This window comes from Solanum stenotomum, chromosome 1 (genome assembly GCF_019186545.1).
Source record: "Solanum stenotomum isolate F172 chromosome 1, ASM1918654v1, whole genome shotgun sequence".
NCBI classification, from domain to species: domain Eukaryota; kingdom Viridiplantae; phylum Streptophyta; class Magnoliopsida; order Solanales; family Solanaceae; genus Solanum; species Solanum stenotomum.
Genome location: NC_064282.1, coordinates 26,351,385 through 26,377,031, shown reverse-complemented (window position 1 = coordinate 26,377,031; position 25,647 = coordinate 26,351,385). Strand labels below are relative to the sequence as shown.

Below are 25,647 nucleotides of genomic sequence, written 5' to 3'. Positions count from 1 at the left end.
TTCTCGTATAAAAGGCCATCGCTTAATTGGCCTTTAGCGTATTTTGACACATGTGGAACAAACAAATGAGAGTTGTAGTTTTACCTTTGGGTAAATAAATAGTGGTGAGTTTCTAGGTATTTTACCTATTTGTTGGTGACCTTATACTTCGATATGATATACAAATTGTCGTGCAGATATCTTAGAAAGTCACCTTAGTTGTTGATAAACTAAATAATTATTTGATGTCTACTGTGACTATCTCGTAAGCTATTAGTATTTGAGACTAAGCCTTTGAGTCATATACATATAAATTACCCTTTATTTGTTGCCTAAAAAGGATATTGACAAGTACATTATTTATGGAGCTATACTTTACTTATAAGAGTAATAAAATATCTTGAAAGATCATACTGAAGCTTCGGAGTTATATTGAAGTTCACTCACTTATGAAATTTCTTTATATATAAGTTTACAATACTGACCCTCAGTAGAGTATTGTGTGTTCGAAGTACAGTTATAGGAGCTCAAGAGGCTCAAGATACATATGCAGGGGCCAATTGTGCTTAAGATACAGTAAAGCTTACGAAATATATAGCTCGTTGTCGTAGCCAAGTTATCGTAGTCTTATTCCATTAAGTTAGCTGTTGTAATTAATATAGACATTTCTTGTTGGGACATATATTCTATCAATTCCATATTTAGGTAAAGTGTAATGATTATTCATATAAGTCATTTATAGCCATATTGCTTGCCTTTAGGCTATTTGATAGTGTGTTATCGACCTCCGAGCTATTGTGGATAGTTGCAAAAATATGACATTTGCCTATGATTCTAGGTATAACTTGCCTAAGGGGTTATTGGAATAAGTGAAAGCCGACAAGTTATTTTTATTTCCTTCGAGCTACTCTGTAGTCAATGGGTTATTATAATTATCCACAGAGTTATATTGAAGCTTGTTCACTTATGGCCTCTCGATTGTCTAGAGGGAGTATATGTTGATGCTCATGAGACTATGTTTATATCTAAGAGGGATATGTGATGTCTATGGGGCTATTATGATATAAAAAGTTCCTAATGGGCTACTGGAACATGACGATGGTCTTCAGAGCTATATGTAGAGTGTATGAGGGGGCTATTGAGATGTAATAACTACCTACAGAGCTAGGGACTACCGATAGAGATATATAGACTAAATTGAGACTTTTTGAGCTTAGGTCTTGTTTGTTGTTTTTAACTGTTGAACCTATGGAAGTTCGATTAGGTTGTTGTTTGATTATATTTTATATGCTTAGATTCAGGGGTAGGTAGGTGCTCAAGTTATGTTTCTCTCTGATTAGTTGCCTTAAGTACTTAATAATTCCTACTCAGTTATTATTTCGCCTTACATGCTCGATACATTATCCCGTACGGAGGCCTTATTGCTTGGTGTTGTTGCATTCTTATTTGCAGGTCCTGATAGACAAGTACACGGGTCTCCTTAGTCGAGTTCTAGCAGATTGGTCTACTCTTCTTCTTTTGAAATTGCCAAATTTAGAGGCTTAGAAACTTTGAGTTGTATAGATGTGAGTTGTCAGTTGTGTTGACCTTGTTGTTTTGTTCTTTTAGAAAATGGTTGTTAGCCTTGATCGTATATAATTATGTATGTTTAATTTATATATTTGTCAATATCATGGTGGCCACAACAACCTATACAACGTTACTTGATTATATATATCAAGGCGGTCTCGACGGCCCACACATCATATAATTGTTTATTTTCTTGATTTTATGATTGGTAGTACGTTGGTAGGGTAGTTGTCCAGCAATGGTTGACTCAAGGTCAAGTAATCACATATCTTCATGTTTCTTTTATAAGTAAATACATGGTATTAATTGTTGTTATAAAACTTTCAAATACACATAATTTAATAAAGATTCAGTGGTCTAATAAATCAACAATAGTGGTAACTAGGTATGTTTCAATATAATTCTTTCATATAGTACAAACAATCTTTGCACGTCGAGTATGATTATTTATTTATTTTTACACAAGTTTAAATATGAATATTTTTGCAAAATATAAATATATGAATCAAGTTTTAAATTTTTTTAAAAATAAAATCCTAAACTTGGAATTTAAATTCTACCTTAAGGTGAACTTTGATTTGAAATATAAAAAAAAAAACTAAATTCAAATTTTGTTCAAATGTCATAATTAAACACAATGTCAAATCAAAATTTTAAAATTCAAAGTCAAAATTGCATGGTCAAACGATCCTTTGTATGTTTATCTTTTTCTCAGTAAGTTAGACTAAATTTTAGCTTGCGTTTGGCGATAAATTTCCAAATATTTTTGGCAAATATTATTTGGGTGAAAATTTGTATTTAGGAAACATATTTCACTTTTTTAGAAAAATATAATTTATACCCATAAGTTTTAAAAACTATCAAAATTAATCATAAGTTTGTATTACAAGTCAATTGGATCTTCGTTACAATAAATAACTAGTGTCCATGACATTGGAGCAATGTGGTAGTTTGGAGTGTGTGCAACAAGCATCATTCCATACATCGTGAAGTAGACAAAGCACATGACTTTATTACCCTGAGCCGATTGTTCATCATTTTCATCAACAATCATATCATCACTTTCATATTCACTGAATATTTCATCACTATTTTGATGTTCACGTAAAAAATTATGTAATACAACGCAAACAACTACTGTAGAGGGTGTTTTTTGTAAAAGATAAAAATTTGGGGTAAAATTTTAATTTTTAAAAGATCCCAAATAATGAGATTTGACCCAAATACTAGAAAAAACTAGTATTTGGGAATTTGGGATATTTGCCAAATAATTACAAATTGTATGAACAAACACTATTTGCCAAAATTTTCCCCAAATATTACTTGAGAAATCTATGACCAAATGGGTCCAATTTCTAATCACCTTTGTTTTTTTTTGCTTAGTTTCTTCGACTTTTTTGTTGTCTCTGATTCAAATTTAGGATATTAAAAGTATCATGTTAGGAAGCATTTTTCTCTGCATAGTTTATATAATGTAATATTACAAATTTTACCCTTACATAGCAAGTCTTTTTGATTGCCCCGCTGACCTTTTATAAAAGCACCTTGGGTCGGAGGGTAGGGAGGATTTATGAAAGACATTTGGCTCAAGTACAAAATCATAATAATTATTAAAGAAGGGAATATGACATGACAACTAACGAGGAAAACAGTACATAACATCCAGACAAGGAACAACAACACAAAAATAGCAAAATAGGGTCATATATCTGAAACACAAAAAACAATAGAAGGTAGCATATATTAAAAGCAAGAAAATACACAAATAAAGGTAATACTACGAATTACACGGTGCTCCTCACTACCACCAAACCTGATCATACCAAAAAACGAGAAAACACTTAACTACTTATTACCCTTCTACTCTAATCTGACCTCCATACCTTCCTATCTAAACGTCAAAATTTTTAACTAAAAGAACTTCAATCAAATTTGAATCTTTTTTGTATTCATTAGGCAAAGAAGAATACCAATCTGGTTATTTTCCTTTTTTCAGGCACCAAAAGTTCCCTGCATTTCAGGTATAGATTATACTGTATACAGACAACACTTCAATGGTGCCTTAACATTAAAAATAAATAAAAAAATCACATTGCAGTTTTTAACAACACTCGAAAGTTTTGTCATCCCAGCCAGAAGCTCATAATTTTGCAATACCCAAATCTTTGTGGCGAGAGCTAGAATGATTGCAGTTACCACGGATTACACAAGGATCTGATGATTTTCTTTAAGGACTAATATTGTTTGTAAGTTTGTGATCACCAGTTAGCTTCTCTTGAGCTGAACTTGTTTAAAAATCCCATCTCCTGATACAGAGATAATCCGGAACATCACATTGAGATTCCAGGAGAAGTAACTTGTTCATCCAGAAAATGTAAGTTTCGATCACCTTTACGTAATGGGAAACCAGGTCCAAACACTTCCATAGCCATTTCATGCAGCTGTCACGTCAATAACGACTTCAATGCTCACCACAGATAGAGGGAGAGAGCAACCAGCCCACTTTTGAGATTAGGATAGTTATTGGTCAGCAACTTCCAATTGATAAAGGAAATTGATTTGACTTCTTCTTCATGGACATCTGCTAGGAAAGAATCCAACTTTTTTCTAGAAAAAGAGTACAAATGTGGAGGAAGAAGAAGAGAAAGAAGTTTGAAGAGAAGTGTTAATCGCTGTTTTGGAGGTTAAGATAGTTGAAGGTCAAGCGATGGATCTTTTTCAGATGATTAGACATGTTTTTATTGTATAAGGTACTTAGGCAAAGTGACTAAGGCTATTAGACCAAAAAGGCATGATATGGAAATATAATTTGCAACTCCACTAGATGAGTCTGCAGACAAGAATATTTTGTGAGTGGTGCTGTCCCCTCGAAAACCTCTAACAATCATTGCCTACAAGAAACACAAAGATTTAGAGTAGTGCATAATAGTAAAATCTAATACAACCTAAAGAAAGAAAAACTACAACTTAATAGACAAACAGATTTATTCTGTTCTCAGGAAATAACAAACACAACCACAAGATGCTACAATCAAATTACTAATATAAGGTAGTGAACTAATGTTCTACATCCATCAGCATTAAATCAACTCAGTTAAATGCAAACTCCACGGCTTATGGTATCCTATATTAGATCTACACGTCCCCAGTTTATTCATATCCATTAGACATTAAAAAGATCTGATTTTGTGGGGCTTGCAAAGTATATGAATTGGAATCACATTATTTTGTTCTAGCCTCTTAACAATGACTAGAGTGCAAACCTGTTTCTAGGACTTTAAGCAGCTTAAGCACTCATAATTTAGTTTCAATAAATTGTTGCTGGTATTGATGGTTCGACCACCATAAAATGTCCACAATTCAACTCATAATGTTGCTTCACATTTCACTATGAAGTATGTCCCATTCCACATACTGATATTTGTTTATTTTATTTTTGTAACTATACTTTCATATTTGTACAGTGCAGAATGAAACATTTAACATTGACTGATCTCTTCTAGAATACAGGCAGAGGGAAAAAAAAAACACCTATTTGAAGCCAAACAAAAACCAAAACACAGAGGGAAGGATCAGCTGGATAAATGCTAAAATAAGACATCATGTTATAAATCACACCTGAGATATCTGCTCTGCATGAACAAAAATATTTCTGAATATCCGACGAATATATGTGAAGAAAACTGCAAGAGATCAAATTCAGTATCTTAAAGAGCAGAAAGCATAACTTAAGGATAAAATCACAGTAGGGAAAAGATGAGGGTTTCACAAAATTAAGAATGGAACAACATTTGGTCACCATGAAACAGACATTTTTCTGTAGTTGAGAAACAGTAACAACACTGGAACAGCATCATATGTATTTCATCATTTGCAAGGCAAATTTTTTAATTAGGGAAAAGAGTTGAACTATTAGGAGATCCTGTTATCTTCTGTGTATAGTATTAACATAGTAACCGACTAACTCAATTGGAGTGCACTAAAGAAAACTCTTCACAAACAGAAGAACTTTGAAGAGAAGTGTTATCGGTGAATGACACAATTTTAAAATGCAATGAAATAGGTTCTCTTCAATGATACACTAACCATCTATCGTCTCCAACATTGTCATCTGCTGCCAATTAATCCTACGAGATACAATACCAAGAGCAACATTTCGGACCTGCCAGAATTATTACCAAAAAGAATCAGAATTTTATAACTGTTCCCTTTTTTTCTTGTGAAGAATTTTCAAACTATTGCCGACTATAATCAGTGTATTCTACATAATAATAACTCCACCTCTATTGAATTTAATACAAAGAATAACGCTTACTCACCTCATCAAACACAAGATTGATAAATCTCAAGGAGAGCAGGAGAGTAAGGATAACTTCAGCAACAGGGACACCAAGGTTGGCCAAAGGGGATATAAACCACCGCAAGGCAAAAGCTATCTGCTCCGGTGTTGTGGTTGATAGGAATACACTTGCACTTTGGAAGATCTTTAATCAAACAAGAACTAATTTAGAATCAGAGTGTTACTGAGAGTTAAATTCAAACAAGCCTGCAGGCAGTTGACGATGATTGTTTCCTTAAGTTCAGGAGAGAACAGAATATTGGAGTCCAGAGGGGATAATGCGATATTCAGGAACGAATTTCTTTAATTGTCAATTCCTTGTACAGCTTTCTCAAATCCAGAAAATTCACTTCTCAAATAGTTCGGTCTATAGGTTTATATTACTTTTAAGATTCCCAATCTTTGCCAAGCAATTCAAAAGATTCAACAAATTCTGAATTTTAGACAAGTTGACTTAAACAGAATAGCCAGACTGTATTTTTCTTCTTAAAGCTGCATTAAAGAATGTTAGATTGAAGGTGGAAGATCTTCAAGTTTGACCTTAAACATTAACTGACTGAGACTAGATCACATTAACTAGATAAAAAAGCAGCCACTTATTTAGATGATTAAGAAAGCAACCATTCGTTTTCATTTGAAAAGTGTAGCTTGATGCTGCTAGAAAGAATACAGAACTAGTTTGCTATGTCGACTCAACAACAAATGGCAAGTCACTACTCACAGTGAAGGTTAAACATGCTGATGTAGTAGCGGTTGATAAGCCTTTTCTGGTGAGTTGTAATGGCCCCAGCTTCAAGATTACATATTTATAACCTTCCAAAGATGCAGGAAAAGATGGTAATCCCATCATTGAAGGTGGGGGAGCTCTTGAAGAGATGAGGGAAGGTGCACTATCAGTGCTTAGGCCCAACATTATAAATAAGATCCCGGACAGCAGTGTGACTCTCCCGAGTTGATCCTGTTACCATATTAGACAATCAACAAGGGAACTCTCAAGCATTGGAAAATTTGTAGTGAAACAAACAAGACAAATGGCCCATAAGTCATCAGAAATAGAAGAAAAACAATTAAAAGCATGAAACTCATTAAGACTCACGGCCAAACTTACCTTCCACACTTGTGAAGGCTGGACCAAAATAGATAGTATAGCTAAGTACGCAACCAATGACAAACGTATGACTACATTTGATTTTGCCGGTAAAATAACCAGAGTAAAGAGCCATGCCTGCATAACCAAGAATTGGGGGATCCAGAGTAAAATCAGTCTTTAACTACAGAACAGATGACATCGTGAATGAAAGAAACAGAATAAAACAACCTTTCTTTCAACACCTAACATGACCTCTCTTAGTGAAGAAGAAAGCAATAAATGCCAAACATAATGCTTGTAGAACTCGTGGAAAACAGATGCCACAATACTTAAGCAGTGCTGATTATAAATATTCCATTATGCTATGGGCAAGACATGCAGCTTCAGAAGGGATATACTCCATCCACTTCCTGCAGCAAAAGATGACCCCAATGTCTATCAAGCAATTATATTAACCCCTTGACCACCAACCTAGCTCCGTCACATTTCTTAAATTAACTTCCTCAGTAGAATGTTAAACCCTTTTCGATTACACACCCTCGAGTCTGGAACTATGTTAAGCAAATAACAATAAAAAAATCTGAAATTAGTGCAAGTATTTATAGAATTTTTCATTACAATCACAACTGTGTGTCTGTGTCTCACTCTCAAACAAGCTGGGGCCGGCTGAAAATCTCTGATTACTTATTTTAAAAAAACTGATATAGGATTCCCGTAATCAGCACCAATTCTACGTTCATACCAACAAAGAACGGACAATGAGATTATATAAATTCAATTGCTAAAACCGAGAAATGCATTTTAAAGACATCAAAGCAAGATCTCAAAATGAAAGAACGAGCTCTTTTGCTAGCCCCTATCTCTAAGAACAGCATAGTTCACAAAATGCAGCTCTATGAATCCACTTAGCATAGTGAAAAAAAAATATGTATAACATGTTTCACAACCTGCTCTGATTAACTAAACTTAAACATTTTCCTTTTATGGTCTTTAATCATTAGCACAGCTAAACAAGCAATCCCAATTATTGAACCATCCAATACAATCAGAAACAACCCATGGACAAACACAGCTAAACAAGAAAACCCAATTACTGAACCATATTGTACACTTCAGAAACAACCCATAAAAACTGAAAACTCCCAATAATCAAATTAAACAAGTTCAACACTTTTCACACTAAAAACCTCAAAAAAGACAAATTTTTATACCAATTTGATTCTTGGATCAACAGAGTGCACAAAAGTGAATGGAGCAGGTATGTACTGTGCAATGGGGCTAGAAGTTGCTCCAGATATAGCTCTAAATAGTTTATCAGCTCCAAGAAACTTTTTTGGTGACCATTTATCAAGAATTTCTGCCCAGTTCACTGCACCCTTAACACCATCACTATTTGCTGCACAATTGATAATGACTCTTGATTTTTTTGGTTGAAGATGCAAGAAAAGGGGCTCTGTTCTTAGATTTGGAGTGAAGTGATTCTTAGGTGTGAAGGCATGGATTGAAGAAAGTGTTGGCGTTAGAGTTGGGTAGTTGTGGAGGAAATTAGCATACATGGGTGATGTGATGAGGAAGAGAGATTACAGGGATGTGAATGAAAGAAAATTGTAAAAAAAAAAATCTTCCTTTTGTGTCCAATTGGAATGTTTTATGAGGGGTATAAATGTGATTTTTAATTTTCTTTAGCATATATTTATGTCTTTTATATTTGGATGTGCACGAGTAGGTATTTAAATTTGTATAAAATTGAATAAATAGATTGTCATATATGGCATCTTACGTGACAATTTGTGTCAACGTAGCATTCTCTACGCTATGTCACATAGAAGGTGTGTATCTACTGATTCAATTTTATCTAAATTTAAGTGTCTATTTGTACACACTCAATATTAAATGACATACCTATCGACTGATATAAGTCAAAAGTCATATTTATGTATTATGTGTTTATAATTTGATACTCATTTGTCTAACAATACTTGTTCACTATTGACTTTGCACATTTCTTAAAAAACTATAAATAAAAGGGTAATTTTATTATATCACCATTTAAATATAATTAATATAATATTTTGAAAAATATAATAAAAAATAATTATAATTAATGATAAAGATAAATTAGGAATTAAGTGTAAAATTATTCATTGATATAGCATAATTTCAAGGGAAAAAGGACAAATATACCTCTGAACTATCGTAAATGGTATGTACATACCGTCCGTCATACTTTTGGACTTGGTGTCCCTGTCGTCCAAAAGCTAGAGCATATATACCATTTAGACTAACGGACATACACGTGTCATAATCTTATCCACCGACCTGACATTTATTAAATATCGAATCGACGGATAAGATTGTGCCACGTGTCCCTATTTAGTCTTCCGTTAGAATGACGGACATATATGCTCCAGTTTTTGAACGGCAGTGCAGCAATGTCTCAAAAGTAGGATGGATAGTATCTGCATACCATTTACAATAATTTAGAAGTATATTTGCCTTTTTTCCTTAATTTCAATGGCTCTTCTCTTGACAAATTTCCACAATACGAAAAAGATTTGACACGCATACCTAGAATATTTAATTGATGAAAAATACTCATTTTGATACTTTTTATTTGTCCAATTTTACATTTTTACTTGTCCAATTTTATTTATCATTTTTGATAAATTAAGAAAAGATAATATTTTTTACTTATTATATTCTCAATTTATTTAAAGAGTTAAATATTTTTGAAGAAGGAAGAACCTCTTTAATGAGTAAATTGATTTTGAAATTCTATCAATTAATATAGGTAAAATAGTAAACTCACTATATATCAATTATTATTTTCTTAATAAGTGTGTTAAGTCAAAATTTTCAAGTAAATCAGAACGACAGAGGGAGTACTTTGTTTATGAGAAATTCAAAATTCGATTTGTGGTGATTCTTTTAGTGGCAAGTTCAACAATTCTTCTTATTAAAATGTATAATTCATTGTTCTTGCTTCTCAATTATTCTAACATCATTCCAAATAGAACACCCCTGATAATATTTCACCGAAAAATAATATTTTCTCTGTTTCAAAAAGAATGATTTAGTTTTTTTTTTAGTTTGTTTCAAAAAGAATGATCAATTTTCTTTTTTGGCAACATTTTAACTTCAACTTTTTACGTGGCACGTTTAAGACCACAAGATTAAAGGACATTTTGATATATTTAACATAACTTTAATTTAGAATCATAAAATTAAAACGTCTTCTTCTTTTCTTAAATTCCATTTTAAGTTAAATTAGATCATTCTTTTTGAAACGAAGGGAGTAAAAAACTAGCAAATAACAAAGTTCTGTAGACTCTACATATCACATCTTTACAAAGTCCATCAAGAAAAAGACAACCAAAAAAAAAAACGAATTTAATATATATTACATACACACATTAAAACTTAAAACTTAGTAAAATGATGGGGAAAGAAATAAAAATTATTTATGGTACATTAATAAATTGTAAAAATTCTCAAATTCTTCCTCTTCTTAAACCTCTCGTGTAATAACATCTTCAATTCCAGCATGAATTGCAACAGTGCAAAACATTTGTGTACCACCTAATATTACCAACATGGTCTCCAAGGTCCTCTACAAAACATTGTAAAAAATAATTAAATTGCAACTAAATTTTTCGATTCACCCGAATATAGAATCAGCGACTCAAATATTGATTCCACCTCTTGTTTACTTTCTTCTGACTAAAAAAAAGTATATGAAAAACTTACCAAGTTTGAGTCACTCCACCCCTTATTAATCTCCTTACAAGCCAACCTGCAATCACAAACATAAAATTAAAAAGAATCACATTTCTTTTTGTTTTTTCTTACTCTGAAATTTTTATGTCATGTATAATTATCAAATAAAAAAAAATTAAATATAAATGACATATGAAAGTGGTACTCCCTCTCCGCTTTACTTGTTACATTGCGCTTTTCTAGAGTCAATTTCACTCAACTTTCAAAGCTAGTGAAAGTATACGAAAAGTACCATAAATTGCAATTCTTTTTCATATCACTATGATGAGAAAATACATCGTAAAATGTTAGTCAAAGTCCATATCGTATGACTCTCAAAAAGGAAATTGTGACAGGTAAAAAAGAACGGAGGAAGTATTATTTACCCCATAGCAAGTAAAGTGAGTAGCCAAGTGGTGAGAGAAGAGGAAGCAGCTGCATGTAAATTTGGTGCATTCCATTGTATCACATTGTGAATTCCAGTGAGTGAGGAAATGAAGCCCACAACTCCAGCAATAAGTGAAAATATGATGAGAAAACCAGTTGCCATATTCCCAAAAGGAAAGTATATAGGAAAGATCTTAGCTGGGATTGACAGACTTGATGCTGCAAATATTTTTCATCACATTAAAAGTCATCAACGCGACGCCTTTTTCATGTAAAACATGTTGTGGAAACAACTTCTACCTTGACAGGACGGTGCTCTGAATGACAAAAAAAGAAGAAGAGAAAGGATCGATGAAATTACCTGTTGCTTCGGATCTCTCTATGGCATGATTGACAGCCCAGCCAGAAATTACAGCAACAATGAAGTAAAGGAAAACATTAAGGACCAAAAGCATAAAGGCTGCTGATTTGCCTGCCCCTGAAGCCATGGCCTGACAAGTTTAGCTTTGACAAAAAGCAAAGGAGGGAAATTTTATTGAATCAAAATCCCTTTTGTGATTTCAATACTGAATGCATATATGTATATAAAGCCATGATTGTTCCATTCTTTATACAGACAACATTGACAGCTTGTAGCTTTTTCTCCAAAGAAATGAAAAGAATCTCTTGGACTAATTTATCAGTAGCATTCTGATAGGGGAAAAGAATCACTTTGGCTTCACACAGATGTAAAAGGTATTTAATAAATATTCTAAGGAAAAGAAAGGCAAGCTTGTACATGAGATTATGCATCTTTTATTCACTTGGAGTCTTCATTTACTTTGCACATCAAGTACAAAGTTCTGGAAAATGGCATGCTGGATACATATATTCAAGTGCATGTAACATGAATATGTATATGTTGGAAAGCAACCGAGTTTAAATCCAGATAAAGGACGAGAGTCGTGGCAGATTGATGGCCAACATGCAATAAACTATTATGATGAATTCTATAAAGAACCTGAACTTGAACATAGCAGACAGAAGATAAAATCATATAAGTAACTTAACTAGCTAGTTTGAAACTGTAAGTGTACATGACTGATTATGTGTTCAAAGATTTAATTCGGAAAAATCACACCAATTGGAATTTCAGAGAAATGGATTCATCTGGAGAAAAGAAAGGTAAAGATGTTCAAAGTAGTCCAACAATTACACCTCAACTCCAAAGTAGTCTCATGTCTTAAGGAACCTCTTTCTAGGATGAACTGGTAAATTTTGATTCCTTTACAAGAATTTCCCAAATAAGGGAACCTCAACAAGGTACAAGCTTCAGCACTTATCTCATAAATTCTAAGAGGATTATTATGAAAACAATTTCCCCTCAAATACTCTAAACCTTCAATGAGATCTTTTGGGCAGCAAGAGCTTCAGCCTCAAGGGTTGGCTCCCACAGTATAGTAGTTTCGGCAAGTAATGCGGTCACAACATAGGGGTCCATGTTTGAAGCTGGGCGGCGGTCTTCCAAATAACCTGCATCCACCAACCCCAGAAACAAAAAAGGAGAAATAACAGCATCAGAAGGACCATCAATGCCAAGGCCAAAGTGTTTAGCTAAATAGTTGCAAATTCTTTAAAAAGCCATGAGAAACAGTGATACATGGATCATGGATAACCGTTAAGAAAAGAGTTAATTCATCTCTTTTTATTTTGAGATCCAGTATTTTAACTTTCTTTGTATGCTAAATGTATGTTGATAAAAGTGGTCCGCAAAATAAGCTACATTTTTCATCATTGCACAGAAAACTAAAGGATACTAATGTTACTCCACTAATAAAGCAGAAACTTACCCTTGCCTTCCTTCTCAGTGTCACGCCCCACACGGATTGAGCAACCACGGTTAGCAACTCCCTGCATATTTAGAAAATCAAGCAGGAATGAGGATAATTGGTACACACTATTTATGTCCAAATGAAGGAAAGATCAGCAGCAGGCATACCCATGAAAATTGGTCAATACTAGCAGTTTCATGCTTTCCGGTCAACCTTCTCTCATTTCCTTCTCCATAAGCACTTATATGTTCCTTGTGGCGAAGGGATAGATTAAGAATTGCTTTCTTTATCACTTCAAAGCCTCCCTCTTCTCTCATACTCAGTGTACTGCAAACAACAAACCATGAATGCCTAGTAAGTGAATCCTTCAAAGGAGTTTTACTATGGAAACCATACATTGGTTTTCAGAAGACAAAATTGCTAAATTGGAAAAATGAAAATCGGAGAGGGGGGACGGTTAAACAGAGAAACAAGAACTTGAGGAAAGAAAAACCATGAAACAAAATGATGAATCGTAAAAGTCACTTGCAACTAATTCGTAGCTGTAGCAACTACCACATATTGAGCAAGTGATTTCGGTCTTAACAGATTCATATCCAAAATTTTAACTTTAAGATTCCTAGTTTCTCTCTTGAAAAAAAGGAGCTACCTGTAGTTAGTGTGGCATCCTGCACCGTTCCAGTCACCCTGTGAATACCAGGACCAGAGAAGAAAAAATGGAGTTTCATAATTGTACTTAATTTGAATAACAAAAAAATCATAAAGAATTTTAGATCACCTCAATTGGTTTTGGATCGAGTGAGAGGACAACTCCTGCTTGTTCAGTAATTCTCTGTTAGGTCAGGGAATGAAAAAAAAAAAAAGAAGAATGAGTAACCTGATTTCTTAGTTCAGCAAACACTTCAAATACAGAAGGACATAAACCACAGCAACAGTCAAAGGAACTAATTTAGGTAATAAGTCGCTCATTTCATGCCACTAGAAAAATATTTCCTTAATTCCCACAGCCGGGACCTGGAGCTGAGTTGATTAGGTATTCAAGTATTGTTAGTTGAATTAGGATGATATGCTTGGCAGATGCCCTTACCTGCAAAGGACATTTATGCAGATTTGGGAAGATAAGTTACCTCGAGGAGGTATCTAGCACACCAGATATGATCTCCACCTTCAATTCCAACACTAGGACCTACTTGAAATTCCCACTGAAACAAACAATTAAGTTGATCCTCCATTTAGAGTACTATAAGTGACAGTGATTTTATTGTACTAGAAAGAGAAGTGATGGAAATGGTACCTGTCCTGGCATAACCTCTCCGTTAGTACCACTAATGTTAATTCCAGCATACAGGCAAGCCTTGTAGTGAGCATCTGATATATCTCGGCCAAATGACTTTTCTGCTCCAGCACCACAGTAGTAAGGACCCTAAATTGAACAGATTTTACAGCATCATTAAGATTGCATTTGTGCTGGATGATTTTTGAGCTGTGTACCATTCTTTTGTGAAAAACAATTACCTGAGGTCCAGGGTAGCCTCCAACAGGCCAACCTAAGGGCCAGTTTACATTTGGCTGGAGTAAGGTGTACTCTTGTTCTATTCCAAACCTAGTCAACACCAAGTGCTAGACAACATTAGCAGTATGATAATAAAATTCAAAAACTGGGAAGCAAAATGACACCAAATAACAACATATACTCTTTTGATCCCATTTTCAGGGAGAGAAAAAAGGATCTTGCTAACATCAAGAAATGATTGTTTCACCATGTTATCATCCAACAGCAAAAAGAGAGTTCTTTTACCGGAACAGTTAAAAGAGTATAAGAAACAGGTTTTAAATGTTGCCGAGGGTCTATCCGAAACAACCTCCCTACCTTGTAGGGGTAAAGTCTGTGTATACACTACCCTTCCCAGACCGCACTTTTGGAATTACACCAGGTATATTGTTGTTGTTGTTGTTGTTAAAGAGTATAAGAAGCAGGCTTTACAGCTTAGCATTTATTTGCGAGGAAACACAATGTCTTACTAAATTCATTTTCCAGGAAGTTTGTTGATGAGGTTTTACATAATAAATGAACTATAAGTATATTTTATTTTATTTTATTTTGGATTATTCAAAGGGAACAGTTGGTGTTCTCTTGGTTTTAGAGACCTCAACAAAATAATGCTGAAGAATAGACACACAGTACATAAAACTAGAAAAGTGAGGCAGACGAATTTAAAGTTACCATGGAACTTGAGATACAACTTTTGGGTCGCTAAAAATTTGAGCAGCTTTATGGCGTTTGTTTGTAGGAATTGGCTCTCCAGCTGGTGTGTAGGCATCACAGATAACCTGTTTCAATTTAGACAAACAATAGAGCCAAACTTAAAACCAATGAGATTAAAGATTCAGTAAAACATCATGAATCAGTATTGTTTACTAAACAACTCACCAAGATGTTGTTACCACCACGGAAAGGGTCTTTGAATATTGCCTGAGGACTGAGGTTAAATGATCAAGGTTAGCTTTAGAACGGGAAAAAATGAAAGGAAGAATTTTTTTAAAAATAAAATAAGGAATAAAAGAAACAGAGGAAAATTCTTCGAAAAAGAAAAGAAAAAAACTCAGTTGCTGATCTTACTATAGAATGACTTCACTGTCTTCTCCAGGTGCTTGTCCAGTACTTGATCCATCGTAGTTCCACTTTGGGAGCTCAGAAGCATCCTTGACTGGTTTTGAAATAGTCTGAACAATCAAAGGGAAGCAATTAAGAGAAAATACATGAGATAATCCAAATTCAGTTTCCTAAACTTTTGTTGGTTAATTAGAGAAGCAGCATTATGTACCCTTGATTTACTGCGCATGTCAATTCCAGTCCCCCCGATCCTGTTTTGAAGGAAATGTAATAAGGTTAGTCTATCCATAAAGAACTAGATGTAGGCATGTAGCAAAGGTAGTGAAAGTGAAGAAATGACAGACACGATCTACAAATCTTCAAGTGACAATGTTGAGAAAACAGTATGAGATGCGTATAGCAAAGAATAATATACCAAATATATTCAGCAATGATCTTATCAGTGTATGGAGTTACGTCCAAGTTTAGCAGCTGTTCCATTCTGTTCACGGTGCCATTGTCAGACTGGAGGGCAAAAACTCTAAATTTGGCAGAGCTTTTAACAGCAAGTCTTTTGTTCTGCTTCAGCACCACAGAGCTCCACATCTTTGAAGTCAAGGGACTAGCATCTGTTGAGCTCTTTGTCATTCTCATCTGCCATTGTGCAGATGGAGCCAGAATCTGAGCCATGTTCACCTCCTAACCAACTGTAAAAGTTTGAATAACAAAACAAGGAACTTTATCACCAAATTAAGAGTTAAAAATTCCATCAGATTAAGATGCTCATCAGATATACTAATTATCAGGATTTTACACTTCAATTTTAAGTCATCTTATTTTCATGCCATTAATGGATAACAACAACATACTAGTGTGATCCCACAGGTAGAGTTTGGGGAGGGTAGAGTGCACGCAGACCTTACCCCTACCTTGTGGAGGTAGAGAGGATGTTTCCAAAAGACCCTCGGGTCAAGTAATGCATATCAAAGCAATTAGACAAGAAAAATATAGAATCAAAGAGGACATAGCACATAATAGGGAAAACATTCACTATCATACAGAGAAAAGTAAGAGTAATAACAGCCAAATAATGTGATAACTAAAGCCCCAGAAACAACACAGGTAAATAACAGGAAACGAAGGACAAGGAACTAGGAGAATAATGAGAAATGGATTAACTGTTAAACTTCAACTAAGAAATGAGTAATGAACCATACCACTCGTCCCTATATCGAACCAAGATCTCTTCTAGAATCAAGAAATAGTATGTAACAGAACGATGATCATATTGCAATCTAAATCTAAGTTAAGGATGCAGTCGAGTGATACATTCAAGGAAGAAAATGTCATTTCTACCATAACTCAAATACCCTCCCACTAGAGTTATTCTCCATTGTACCACAACAACAACATTCCCACTGTAATCCCACAAGTGGGGTTTACGTGTAGTCAGACCTTAAATCTCACAGAGCAGATAACAAAGAAACAACAAAGACTACTAACATGATGACTCTAACATCAATAGCAGTTTATCCATATAATGCAAAGGTCGCAACACCAGAAAGAACAAAAAAAGATAGTAACTTGAGATTCAATTTAGGTCTTAAAGATGAAATCTTGAAATAACAGTGAATAAAACCCCACACTGATCCACACATTTTGTTATCAGCAATCAATACTCAAGAAACTAAAAACCCCACAAACCCAAACTTACAAACAGTGTTATTTTGCATGAAACCACACATTTCAGTCATCAATGCTTAGAAAAAAACAGACCTTGTTAGTAGAAAATGAATTACATACCTAAGTGGACAATGCAGAGAAAATGTTGAGAGAAGAAGATGAAGATGGGTGAGTAACAAAAAATTATTTTGAGGAAGTCTAATTTTAAAGGTAACAAAATTGAGTGGACATGGGAAGTTTCTTGGCTTTTCCATACTAGATAGGGGTGTCTGTTGAGTGGCGGAAAATAGTTTTTAGTTTGAATAAGGTCACCCCCTACCAGATTCAGTGACTTCTATGTTTCTCCTATCATTTAAGATAAGGCATTTTCTTCTCTAATCTTTTTTTTCGTTCCAACATTGAAGTTCGACTAATTCACATTCGTGTCCTATAGGCTATATGATTCATTCAAAAGAAACATTGTCACTAAAGATGTTTTATGCCCAAAAAACTTAAAACTAAAACGTCTAATTAAGAAATGAACAGTCTCATCTACTATATTATATTCTGACATCTTGAGAGGTCAAATAAAGACAAGATTTGAATAAATTAATATTTTTTAGTAGATTAATCAGTATATTTAATTACTTAATACTCTGGCTTTTGTCATTATTTGTGTTTGTTTAATTTTGGTCAGACATTGATGATGATCTAGTTCAAAAGTTTTGGGAAAAGGTAAAAAGTTGTTTTCCCTGATCGGCTTCTTAATTAATTAATTATCTATTCTTTATTATAAAAAACTTTTTGGAAGTTCTTCCTTTTAATTTTTTTTAATTCAAGAGGACTTAAAGAAATGAGAATAATAATAATAATAAAATAAAAAAAGGGTAAAAACTTACAAGTATTTCTCAGACATAATAACTTATTTAGTACATGACCATATATATATAAGGGTATGAAAGTTAAGAATGGAGATACAAGGTTAATAAATAATCGAATATTATCTAATTTTCCATTCAAGTATTATTAACTCCTCTATCATTTAAATCTTCGATTTTTATTATTATTTATTATTTTATTTGATTCAATTATTTTATATTTATTGTTGCTACTAATCTTTTATCTATTTATCATGGGCTCGTTACTACTGCATTTCCTTTTTAATAGCTGGTTTGAAATATTTCAATTAAGTGGAGGGTCAACATTGTTATCTTCACAAGATAGTAATAAGATTTGCATATACACATCAGTTTTTCGAAATATCATATATTCCTTTTTTCTTAATTTGATATTCTCCTATATAAGAACCAAAACATGATTTTTGTTTTGATAGTTTATGAACAGAGCTATTTCTTTGCCTTGTGGTTAAAGCTTCAATTATTGTGTAGGAGGTCCTTTTTTTATTTTTTTTATTTGGTCTATTTGATTTTCAAATTATTTTTCTTAATAAGGTCCAACTAGCTACTGCTATTCATTTCACATTTTATCTGAGGTACTAACAATACATATTATAGGGAAAAGGGTCAAATATGCCCCTAAACTATTTTAAAAGGTCTAGATATATTCCCGTTTAAAATTTAGCTCACTCATGCCCTCGCCATCCAATTTTCATCTAGATATGTCCTTATGGGCGTTAAATGCCAAATGAAATTGTCACGTCATTTTTACATTACCACGTGACATTTATATTAAAGGGAAAAGGGTCAAATATACCCCTAAACTATTCGAAAAAGGTCTAGATATACCCCCTTTTAAATAAACTATCCGACCCGTTTTCAACAAAAAAAATTTGGTAAATCCCAAAAATGAGTAATTGACTAATAAAAAATAGGGAAAATATGGGAAAAAAATATATAAAACTAACGCCAAAAATTCACAAATAATAATAGTAACCTTAAATTCAACAATTTTTTTAAATTTTTATTTTTTTCGATAAATCACGAAAATGAGTAATTGATTAATAAAAATATAACCTAAAAATTNAGATTTGCATATACACATCAGTTTTTCGAAATATCATATATTCCTTTTTTCTTAATTTGATATTCTCCTATATAAGAACCAAAACATGATTTTTGTTTTGATAGTTTATGAACAAAGCCATTTCTTTGCCTTGTGGTTAAAGCTTCAATTATTGTGTAGGAGGTCCTTTTTTTATTTTTTTTATTTGGTCTGTTTGATTTTCAAATTATTTTTCTTAATAAGGTCCAACTAGCTACTGCTATTCATTTCACATTTTATCTGAGGTACTAACAATATATATTATAGGGAAAAGGGTCAAATATGCCCCTAAACTATTCGAAAGGTCTAGATATATCCCGTTTAAAGTTTGGCTCACTCGTGCCCTCGCCATCCAAATTTTCATCTAGATATGTCCTTATGGGCGTTAAATGCCAAATGAAATTGCCACGTCATTTTTACATTACCACGTGACATTTATATTAAAGGGAAAAGGGTCAAATATACCCCTAAACTATTCGAAAAAGGTTTAGATATCCCCCCTTTTAAATAAACTCATTTTCGAAATTTACCGGGAAAAAAAAATTTTAAAAATTGTTGAAAACGGGTCGGGTAATTTATTTAAAATGAGGGTATATCTAGACCTTTTCGAATAGTTTAGGGGTATATTTGACCCTTTTTCCTTTAATATAAATGTCACGTGACAATGTAAAAATGGCGTGGCAATTTCATTTGGCATTTAACTCCCATAAGGGGATATCTAGACGAAAAGTTGGACAGCAAGGGCACGAGTGAGCCAAACTTTAAACGGGAGGCATATCTAGACCTTTTCGAATAGTTTAGGGGCATATTTGACCCTTTTCCCCATATTATAAGAGGTTCAAGTCAAATCTTGGCCAAGGTGATTTTCTGGTAATGTGTGGGGCCCATTTTAATATTCTCTCATTTTCAATGTATTTATTTATTTTTTTAAAAAAAATTATATATTTAAAAATTATATTAAAAGTATTATAAACTATTATTATTAACAATTTGAAATAATCCGTTATATATTATAATTAACAACTTCTGATATTTAATATTCTCTCAATTTCAATTTATTTATTTTTCTTTTCTTTTTAATTTGTTATACATTTGAAAATTATATTAAAAGTACTATAAATTATAATAATTAATAACTTTAAATATTTTAAAAATATATAAAAATCTACCTTTACCAAGTAAATTTGAACAAAAGGAGTAGTATATTATTTAAAAATTATATAACAAGTATTATAAATTAAAATAATAACAATTTAAAATATTTAAAAATTATATAAAAAATTTAATTGACTATCCAAATTATGTGTGTCATATAGGTCGGGAAAAAAGAAAAAAAAACATATATCGGGTCCATGTTACCCACGGATCCTAAATCTTGTGATTAAGAGATATGGTACAAATCTAGTTCCTTTTTCTTACAATTTCAAATCTTGGAAAAAAAATCTCATTGTTTTATTTTCCTTTTTGGGGAGTAATTTTAGGTACTCCCACGTTACCTTTTTACTTGTCTGTTTTTACTTATTATTTTTGATAAATTAAGAAAAGACAATATTTTTTTATTTGTTTTATCCTTAATTTATTTAAAGAGTTAGTAATATTTTTGAAAAAGGTAGATCCTCTTTAATGAGTAAATTAATTTTGGAATTCTATCAATTAATAAGGGTAAAATGATAAAATTACTATGTCAATTATTATTTTTATTAATAGATGTGTCGAGTCTAAAATTGACAGTTATTTTTGGCTCAAACACTTTAGAATTTGGGATATCCCCCAATGTTACATGGTTACAAAAGGCAATAAAATGAACAAAAAAAAAGGTTAAATACTTGAAAATTTTTATTTATGTGTTTATCTATTTATGGATAAAAATAATTTACATCCCTAGTTCTATATTAAAAATCAATTCTCCCCTTCAATCATGAACAATTGATATTCTTCAAAGTCAAATAAGGACAAGAGTTTGAATAAATTAATCAATTATTTTATTATTTTGTATTAGTAGCTTAATCAGTCATTAATTATTTAACAATATTGCTTGTATCATTTTCTGTCTTTTTGTTTAATTTTGGTCAGACATTTATGATAGTTCAAAAATCTTGTGAAAAAGTCAGAAGTTGTTTTCCCTAATCGATTTTTCAATTAATAATAGGAAAATTATGCTTACGTTGAAGAAAATATTTAGTTCAATATAAAATATTATATCGAATTTAGTCTATATTTGTGTATAAGCGTATCTTTTATATATTATGATATACTTTATATAAGTTTACGGTATAATGTTTTTTTCAGATATAATATTATATCGAATTAAGTTATAATATTAAGTTACGTATCGTAAAATTTTTGTTAGGTTGTATATTTTTGAAACTTTCCTTAATTAGTCTCCACTTTCAAGAATTTACAGATTTATTAAGGACATATTTATTCATCTTGATTATTAAAAACTTTAGGCGGGCTCTCCCTTTTAATTTTTTAGATTCGAGTGAACTTGTTAATGGTAATGAATATTACTTGTAAAATCTTATTTGTATATGATATTTATATTTTAAGAATCAGAGACGGTGCTAGGTGGGAGTTTGTGGGTTCGAACGAACCCACTAGCATTTCTGTAGATCTTGTACTAATATATATGCATATTCACTTGTGAACCTCTATTAACATTAATTGACAACTCACTGGTAGGGAAGGGGCGTTGGAAATACCTTTCACACTAGTATTTTGGGTTCAAACCCCACTCTCTTTTTTTAAAGGAAGCATGTTTTGCGATATTTTTCTCCTGTCCTAATATTTAGAACCTACAAACTTTTAATCCCGATTCCGCCTCTGTTAAAAATATTAATTTGTTCTGGTCAAGTTATAAATTAAGATGATATCATCATATTAATCAATTAATAATTTTGCGATAAAAATATGTGCCATGTTTGCAATTATTGGTATCAACATCCAGCGTCAATATACAATCAGTATAATTTAGTATACTATAAGAATGAAGTAATAATTAATACAGAAGAGAGCAGTCGATATTACTAAATTCATTAGGACTCTACATTTATATGATAAATGAATTAATCTATATAGTCGCCTCTATTTAAATTACAACTCTAGATTCTATTTTTCTACAATTTCTAATTCAAATCTTGGCATAAAAGCTCAAAAAAAAAAAATTGTTGGATTTTCCTCTGAAGGTCAAATGTGAAAAGTTGGATATCCCTCAGATTTTTAAGGGATATGTGGTATTTTTAATATGATTCGAATAATTCTTAATTCAGCTAGTTTTTGGGGCTGAGTTTAGATCTAATGAATATTTTCTTTGTTAATGTGGAATGGTCCTGGGGATCCATCACCATTCTTATCCCAATCTTCGATCCTTATATTAGATTGATCATTATGGACCTAAAAATGTCTACGCATCAGTAATCTAGTTTTGGGTCTGAAAGGGGTGAAGAAACTCGTATCGGCCTTCAAGGAATGTGGGGTCTCTTTAATGGGGAACTTTAAAAAATGACAATAGTTTGAACTTAATTAGAGATTTATAGTTATAATTTGCTTGATTACGATTCATAGCTATATATTAGCAGGAGGAGAGAGGAGAGAGTGAATAAATACATGATGTCTTCGTTGTATCAGGTAAATACAATTTATTTGTATCACGAATACAATTGATTTGTATCAACAAATACATTGTGTATTAACTAATACAATTATATCAAGGTGTATCATAGTGTATCAACAAATACAATTTGTGACGACGAATATCAAGTGTGTATGTTGCTTGTGTATTTACTTTGTATCAAGTGCATCAAGGAATACAATTGTATCAAGTTGTCTCAACAAATTTACAATTGTATCAATTGTCTCAACGAATACAATTATATCAAGTGTATTTATTCCTTATATATTAATGTATTTGAGTGCATCACTTGTATTCATGTGCAATATAGGTTGTATCAACAACCATTAGTGTGATAGAGTGTAATTTATGCTTCCAACTAAGAGAATCAAGATCAAAATCAATTTCTATGTAATAATGCTATAAAATCCTAAATATTGCTATGTAGCATAATTTTTTAAAACTATAATTATGTATAATATATATATATATATGTATATATATATATATATATATATATATATATATATATATATATATTCACCTTATACTATGTAATTTTTTCCTCTTTTCTTTAATATGACGTGATCAATTCTCACTTTTTAAGCTATATAACTTTTAAAATTGAGTTAGCTCGAAAATCTGTTACTTTGGCGCAAAAATAAAAATATATACTAAGTGATTATTTTCATCTCTTAGTTTTTAGCTCATAAAATAATGGAGTTACATTATTATCATTGAAAAAAAGGTCACATAAACTGACAATAGATACATTATTGAATGCCATAGTAACTTGATAGAAATACACCATAGAAACACATGCTTATAATAATTGTAAAATGAATGGTTGAGGATAATTTGTTGAAGATGGATGTTGACTTCTTTTCTTTTCCTTTAGGGACCATAGCAAACTGAAGTGCCACAGATAAGAAAGGCAGCAAATTGTGGTTCATATGATACAGAGAGAATAACAAACCATAAAGATATATCTCTGAGAGATGTACATCTCATGATTATAGAATTCCAAGTATCACAATGGACAAATATTGCAAATGTGTACTATAGATAGAATTTTTGTTACTATAAAGGCAAAATTTAATGAGCAACAAACTATAGTACGAATTACGGATCATAACATTATTATGTGTTGTTCAATTATTTTTAACGGTCAGAATAATTCTCATGGGACAAGAGGGGTTGCTTGAATTAGGGGTGTGCATTCGGTTTTTCGGTTCGGTTTTGTGTTATTCGGTTTGGGTTTTTCAGTTTTCGATTTTGAAAAAGTATAACCCAATCCGAATCAAAAAAAATTGGTTCGGTTCGGTTTTTCTCTTTTCGGTTTGGTTTTTTTCGGTTTGGCTATTTGGTTATAACTTATTTCATAACTAATTAATAACATAATCAAAGTTATATTTGCATGCTTAAAAAATAAAAATTTCATATAAGGAAAAGTAATAATATGAATCTCTTAAATATCCTTTCCATTATAATCACGAGTAAAACATTAAAACACAATACTATCAATAATTTCAATGAAACTAACTCTAAACTCTAAAGTACTATCACTAAACACAAATTGCATCGAGGTTGAACCAACAATTCAACTCATGTCTTCAATTAAGATCTCTTAAACCTTAAATATGATGAAAAAACTTTTTAGAAAGAAATAGATAAAAATTTCAAAAGAAAATAGCACACAAATAAAATAAAGCAAGAAATAAAAGCAAACTGCAAAAGTAAGAAAGTTGACTAGCGCCGCTAATTCTAGTTCAACTATTTTTTTTTTCATGAAAGTGCAAGTAATATATGATATTTATAGTTATAATGTAAAACCTAATGCCTAAAATTTAGTGAAATAGGATGGCAATAATTTGATATGGGCCTAAATATTACGGTAATTCTGAATTACTAGTACCCTATGGCCTACATAGTAAACCTAAATATTCTATGTGTAATTATTAATTTTTATATATATATAATTTGGTTTTTTTCGGTTTTTCAATTTTCATTTTTCTAAATCCGAAACCAAACCAAAAAACCAAACAAAGTAACTTATAGATCCAAAACCAAACCAAAAATCCAAAAAACCCATCCAAATTACAATTCGGTTTGATTTGGTTTGCTTTTTCGGTTTAATCCAAATAGTGCACACCCCTAGCTTGAATGATATACAACCTATACCTTCAATCCTGAAGTTGTGGGCTCGAATCACTAAGACCATCTCCAACCCACTTTTATTTTACTCTCTATTCTTTATATTTGGAGAGTAAAATATAGAATGAGTTTCCCAACTCCTCTCTATTTCACTCTCTATTCTCCATTTATAGAGAGGTGAGGGCATTTTAACTCTACCCTCTATTTTACTCTCCAATTATTAAGTTCTTTATTTTTTTAGACAACCAACTTCAACCAAATTCTATATTTTACTTTCTAAAAAAGAAACTTCTTCTCTCTCCTCAATATTATATTATTATTTCTATTTCATTTTTATTTTCTTATTTCATAATATAAATCATTTCTTTCTTTTTTTTCAAATAATCACCCTATATAATTTTCATGTAATATAAAATTTCATTTTTTCAAATTCTTTTTTAAATATAAAATTATATTTTATTCTAAATTTCTAAATAACACTATTGCAAGTGAAAATTTATATACATTAATGGACAATTCAAACAAAAGTGAAATCATTAATGATATATAATTACATAATATAGAGTTCTCTATTTTTTCCAGACAACCAACTTCAACTCAATTCTCTATTTTAATCTCTAAAAAAAGAATCTTCTTTTATCTCCTCAATATCATATTATTATGGGAAAAAAGACAAATATACCCCCAAACTATCGT

The 25,647-nt window shown here is 31.9% G+C and overlaps 3 protein-coding genes across 5 annotated transcripts in view; all 3 read right to left on the bottom strand.

Annotated features, from left to right (window-relative positions):
• Positions 1-3,469: 3,469 nt before the first annotated feature.
• Positions 3,470-8,587, bottom strand: LOC125869883 (protein ABCI12, chloroplastic). The gene is made up of 7 exons (XM_049550292.1): positions 8,189-8,587; positions 6,996-7,112; positions 6,609-6,845; positions 5,868-6,032; positions 5,635-5,710; positions 5,167-5,231; positions 3,470-4,439 (listed from the first exon to the last, which is right to left on the bottom strand). Exons 1-7 carry the CDS (start codon positions 8,531-8,533, stop codon positions 4,287-4,289), a joined length of 1,158 nt encoding a protein of 385 aa, XP_049406249.1. The 5' UTR covers positions 8,534-8,587; the 3' UTR covers positions 3,470-4,286.
• A 1,712-nt stretch (positions 8,588-10,299) lies between these two features.
• LOC125870127 (membrane protein PM19L) lies at positions 10,300-11,895 on the bottom strand. The gene is made up of 4 exons (XM_049550480.1): positions 11,482-11,895; positions 11,120-11,339; positions 10,725-10,770; positions 10,300-10,587 (listed from the first exon to the last, which is right to left on the bottom strand). The coding sequence occupies exons 1-4, from the start codon at positions 11,606-11,608 to the stop codon at positions 10,486-10,488; spliced, it is 495 nt and encodes a 164-aa protein (XP_049406437.1). The 5' UTR covers positions 11,609-11,895; the 3' UTR covers positions 10,300-10,485.
• Positions 11,896-12,243: 348 nt separating this feature from the next.
• The window catches only part of LOC125869798 (glutamine synthetase, chloroplastic), a 115,060-nt gene continuing 101,656 nt past the window's right edge, over positions 12,244-25,647 (bottom strand). Inside the window, exons 2-15 of one of the 3 annotated variants that reach the window (XM_049550237.1) lie at positions 17,328-17,345; positions 15,961-16,231; positions 15,757-15,796; positions 15,552-15,655; positions 15,363-15,411; positions 15,156-15,262; positions 14,447-14,534; positions 14,226-14,354; positions 14,059-14,133; positions 13,710-13,763; positions 13,581-13,618; positions 13,099-13,258; positions 12,950-13,010; positions 12,244-12,632 (exon numbers count right to left, since the gene is read on the bottom strand). In XM_049550237.1, coding sequence (XP_049406194.1) covers positions 12,493-12,632; positions 12,950-13,010; positions 13,099-13,258; positions 13,581-13,618; positions 13,710-13,763; positions 14,059-14,133; positions 14,226-14,354; positions 14,447-14,534; positions 15,156-15,262; positions 15,363-15,411; positions 15,552-15,655; positions 15,757-15,796; positions 15,961-16,214 — 1,299 coding nt within the window. In that variant the 5' untranslated portion in view covers positions 16,215-16,231; positions 17,328-17,345 and the 3' untranslated portion in view covers positions 12,244-12,492. Of the gene's footprint in view, positions 12,633-12,949; positions 13,011-13,098; positions 13,259-13,580; positions 13,619-13,709; positions 13,764-14,058; positions 14,134-14,225; positions 14,355-14,446; positions 14,535-15,155; positions 15,263-15,362; positions 15,412-15,551; positions 15,656-15,756; positions 15,797-15,960; positions 16,232-17,327; positions 17,380-25,647 lie in introns of those variants that run through there. The other 2 variants (XM_049550239.1, XM_049550232.1) reach the window with 2 other exon arrangements.

Coding starts and splice junctions, on each gene's coding strand:
- LOC125870127 (XM_049550480.1), bottom strand. CDS start 11,608: ATGGCTTCAGGGGCAGGCAAATCAGCAGCCTTTATGCTTTTGGTCCTT. Junction 10,771..11,119: donor CTCACTTTACTTGCTATGGG/GTAAATAATACT, acceptor TTGTGATTGCAG/GTTGGCTTGTAAGGAGATTA. Junction 10,588..10,724: donor GGTGGAGTGACTCAAACTTG/GTAAGTTTTTCA, acceptor AATGTTTTGTAG/AGGACCTTGGAGACCATGTT.
- LOC125869883 (XM_049550292.1), bottom strand. CDS start 8,533: ATGTATGCTAATTTCCTCCACAACTACCCAACTCTAACGCCAACACTT. Junction 6,033..6,608: donor CAGCATGTTTAACCTTCACT/GTGAGTAGTGAC, acceptor GTTTGATTAAAG/ATCTTCCAAAGTGCAAGTGT. Junction 5,232..5,634: donor AATGTTGGAGACGATAGATG/GTTAGTGTATCA, acceptor GATCTCTTGCAG/TTTTCTTCACATATATTCGT.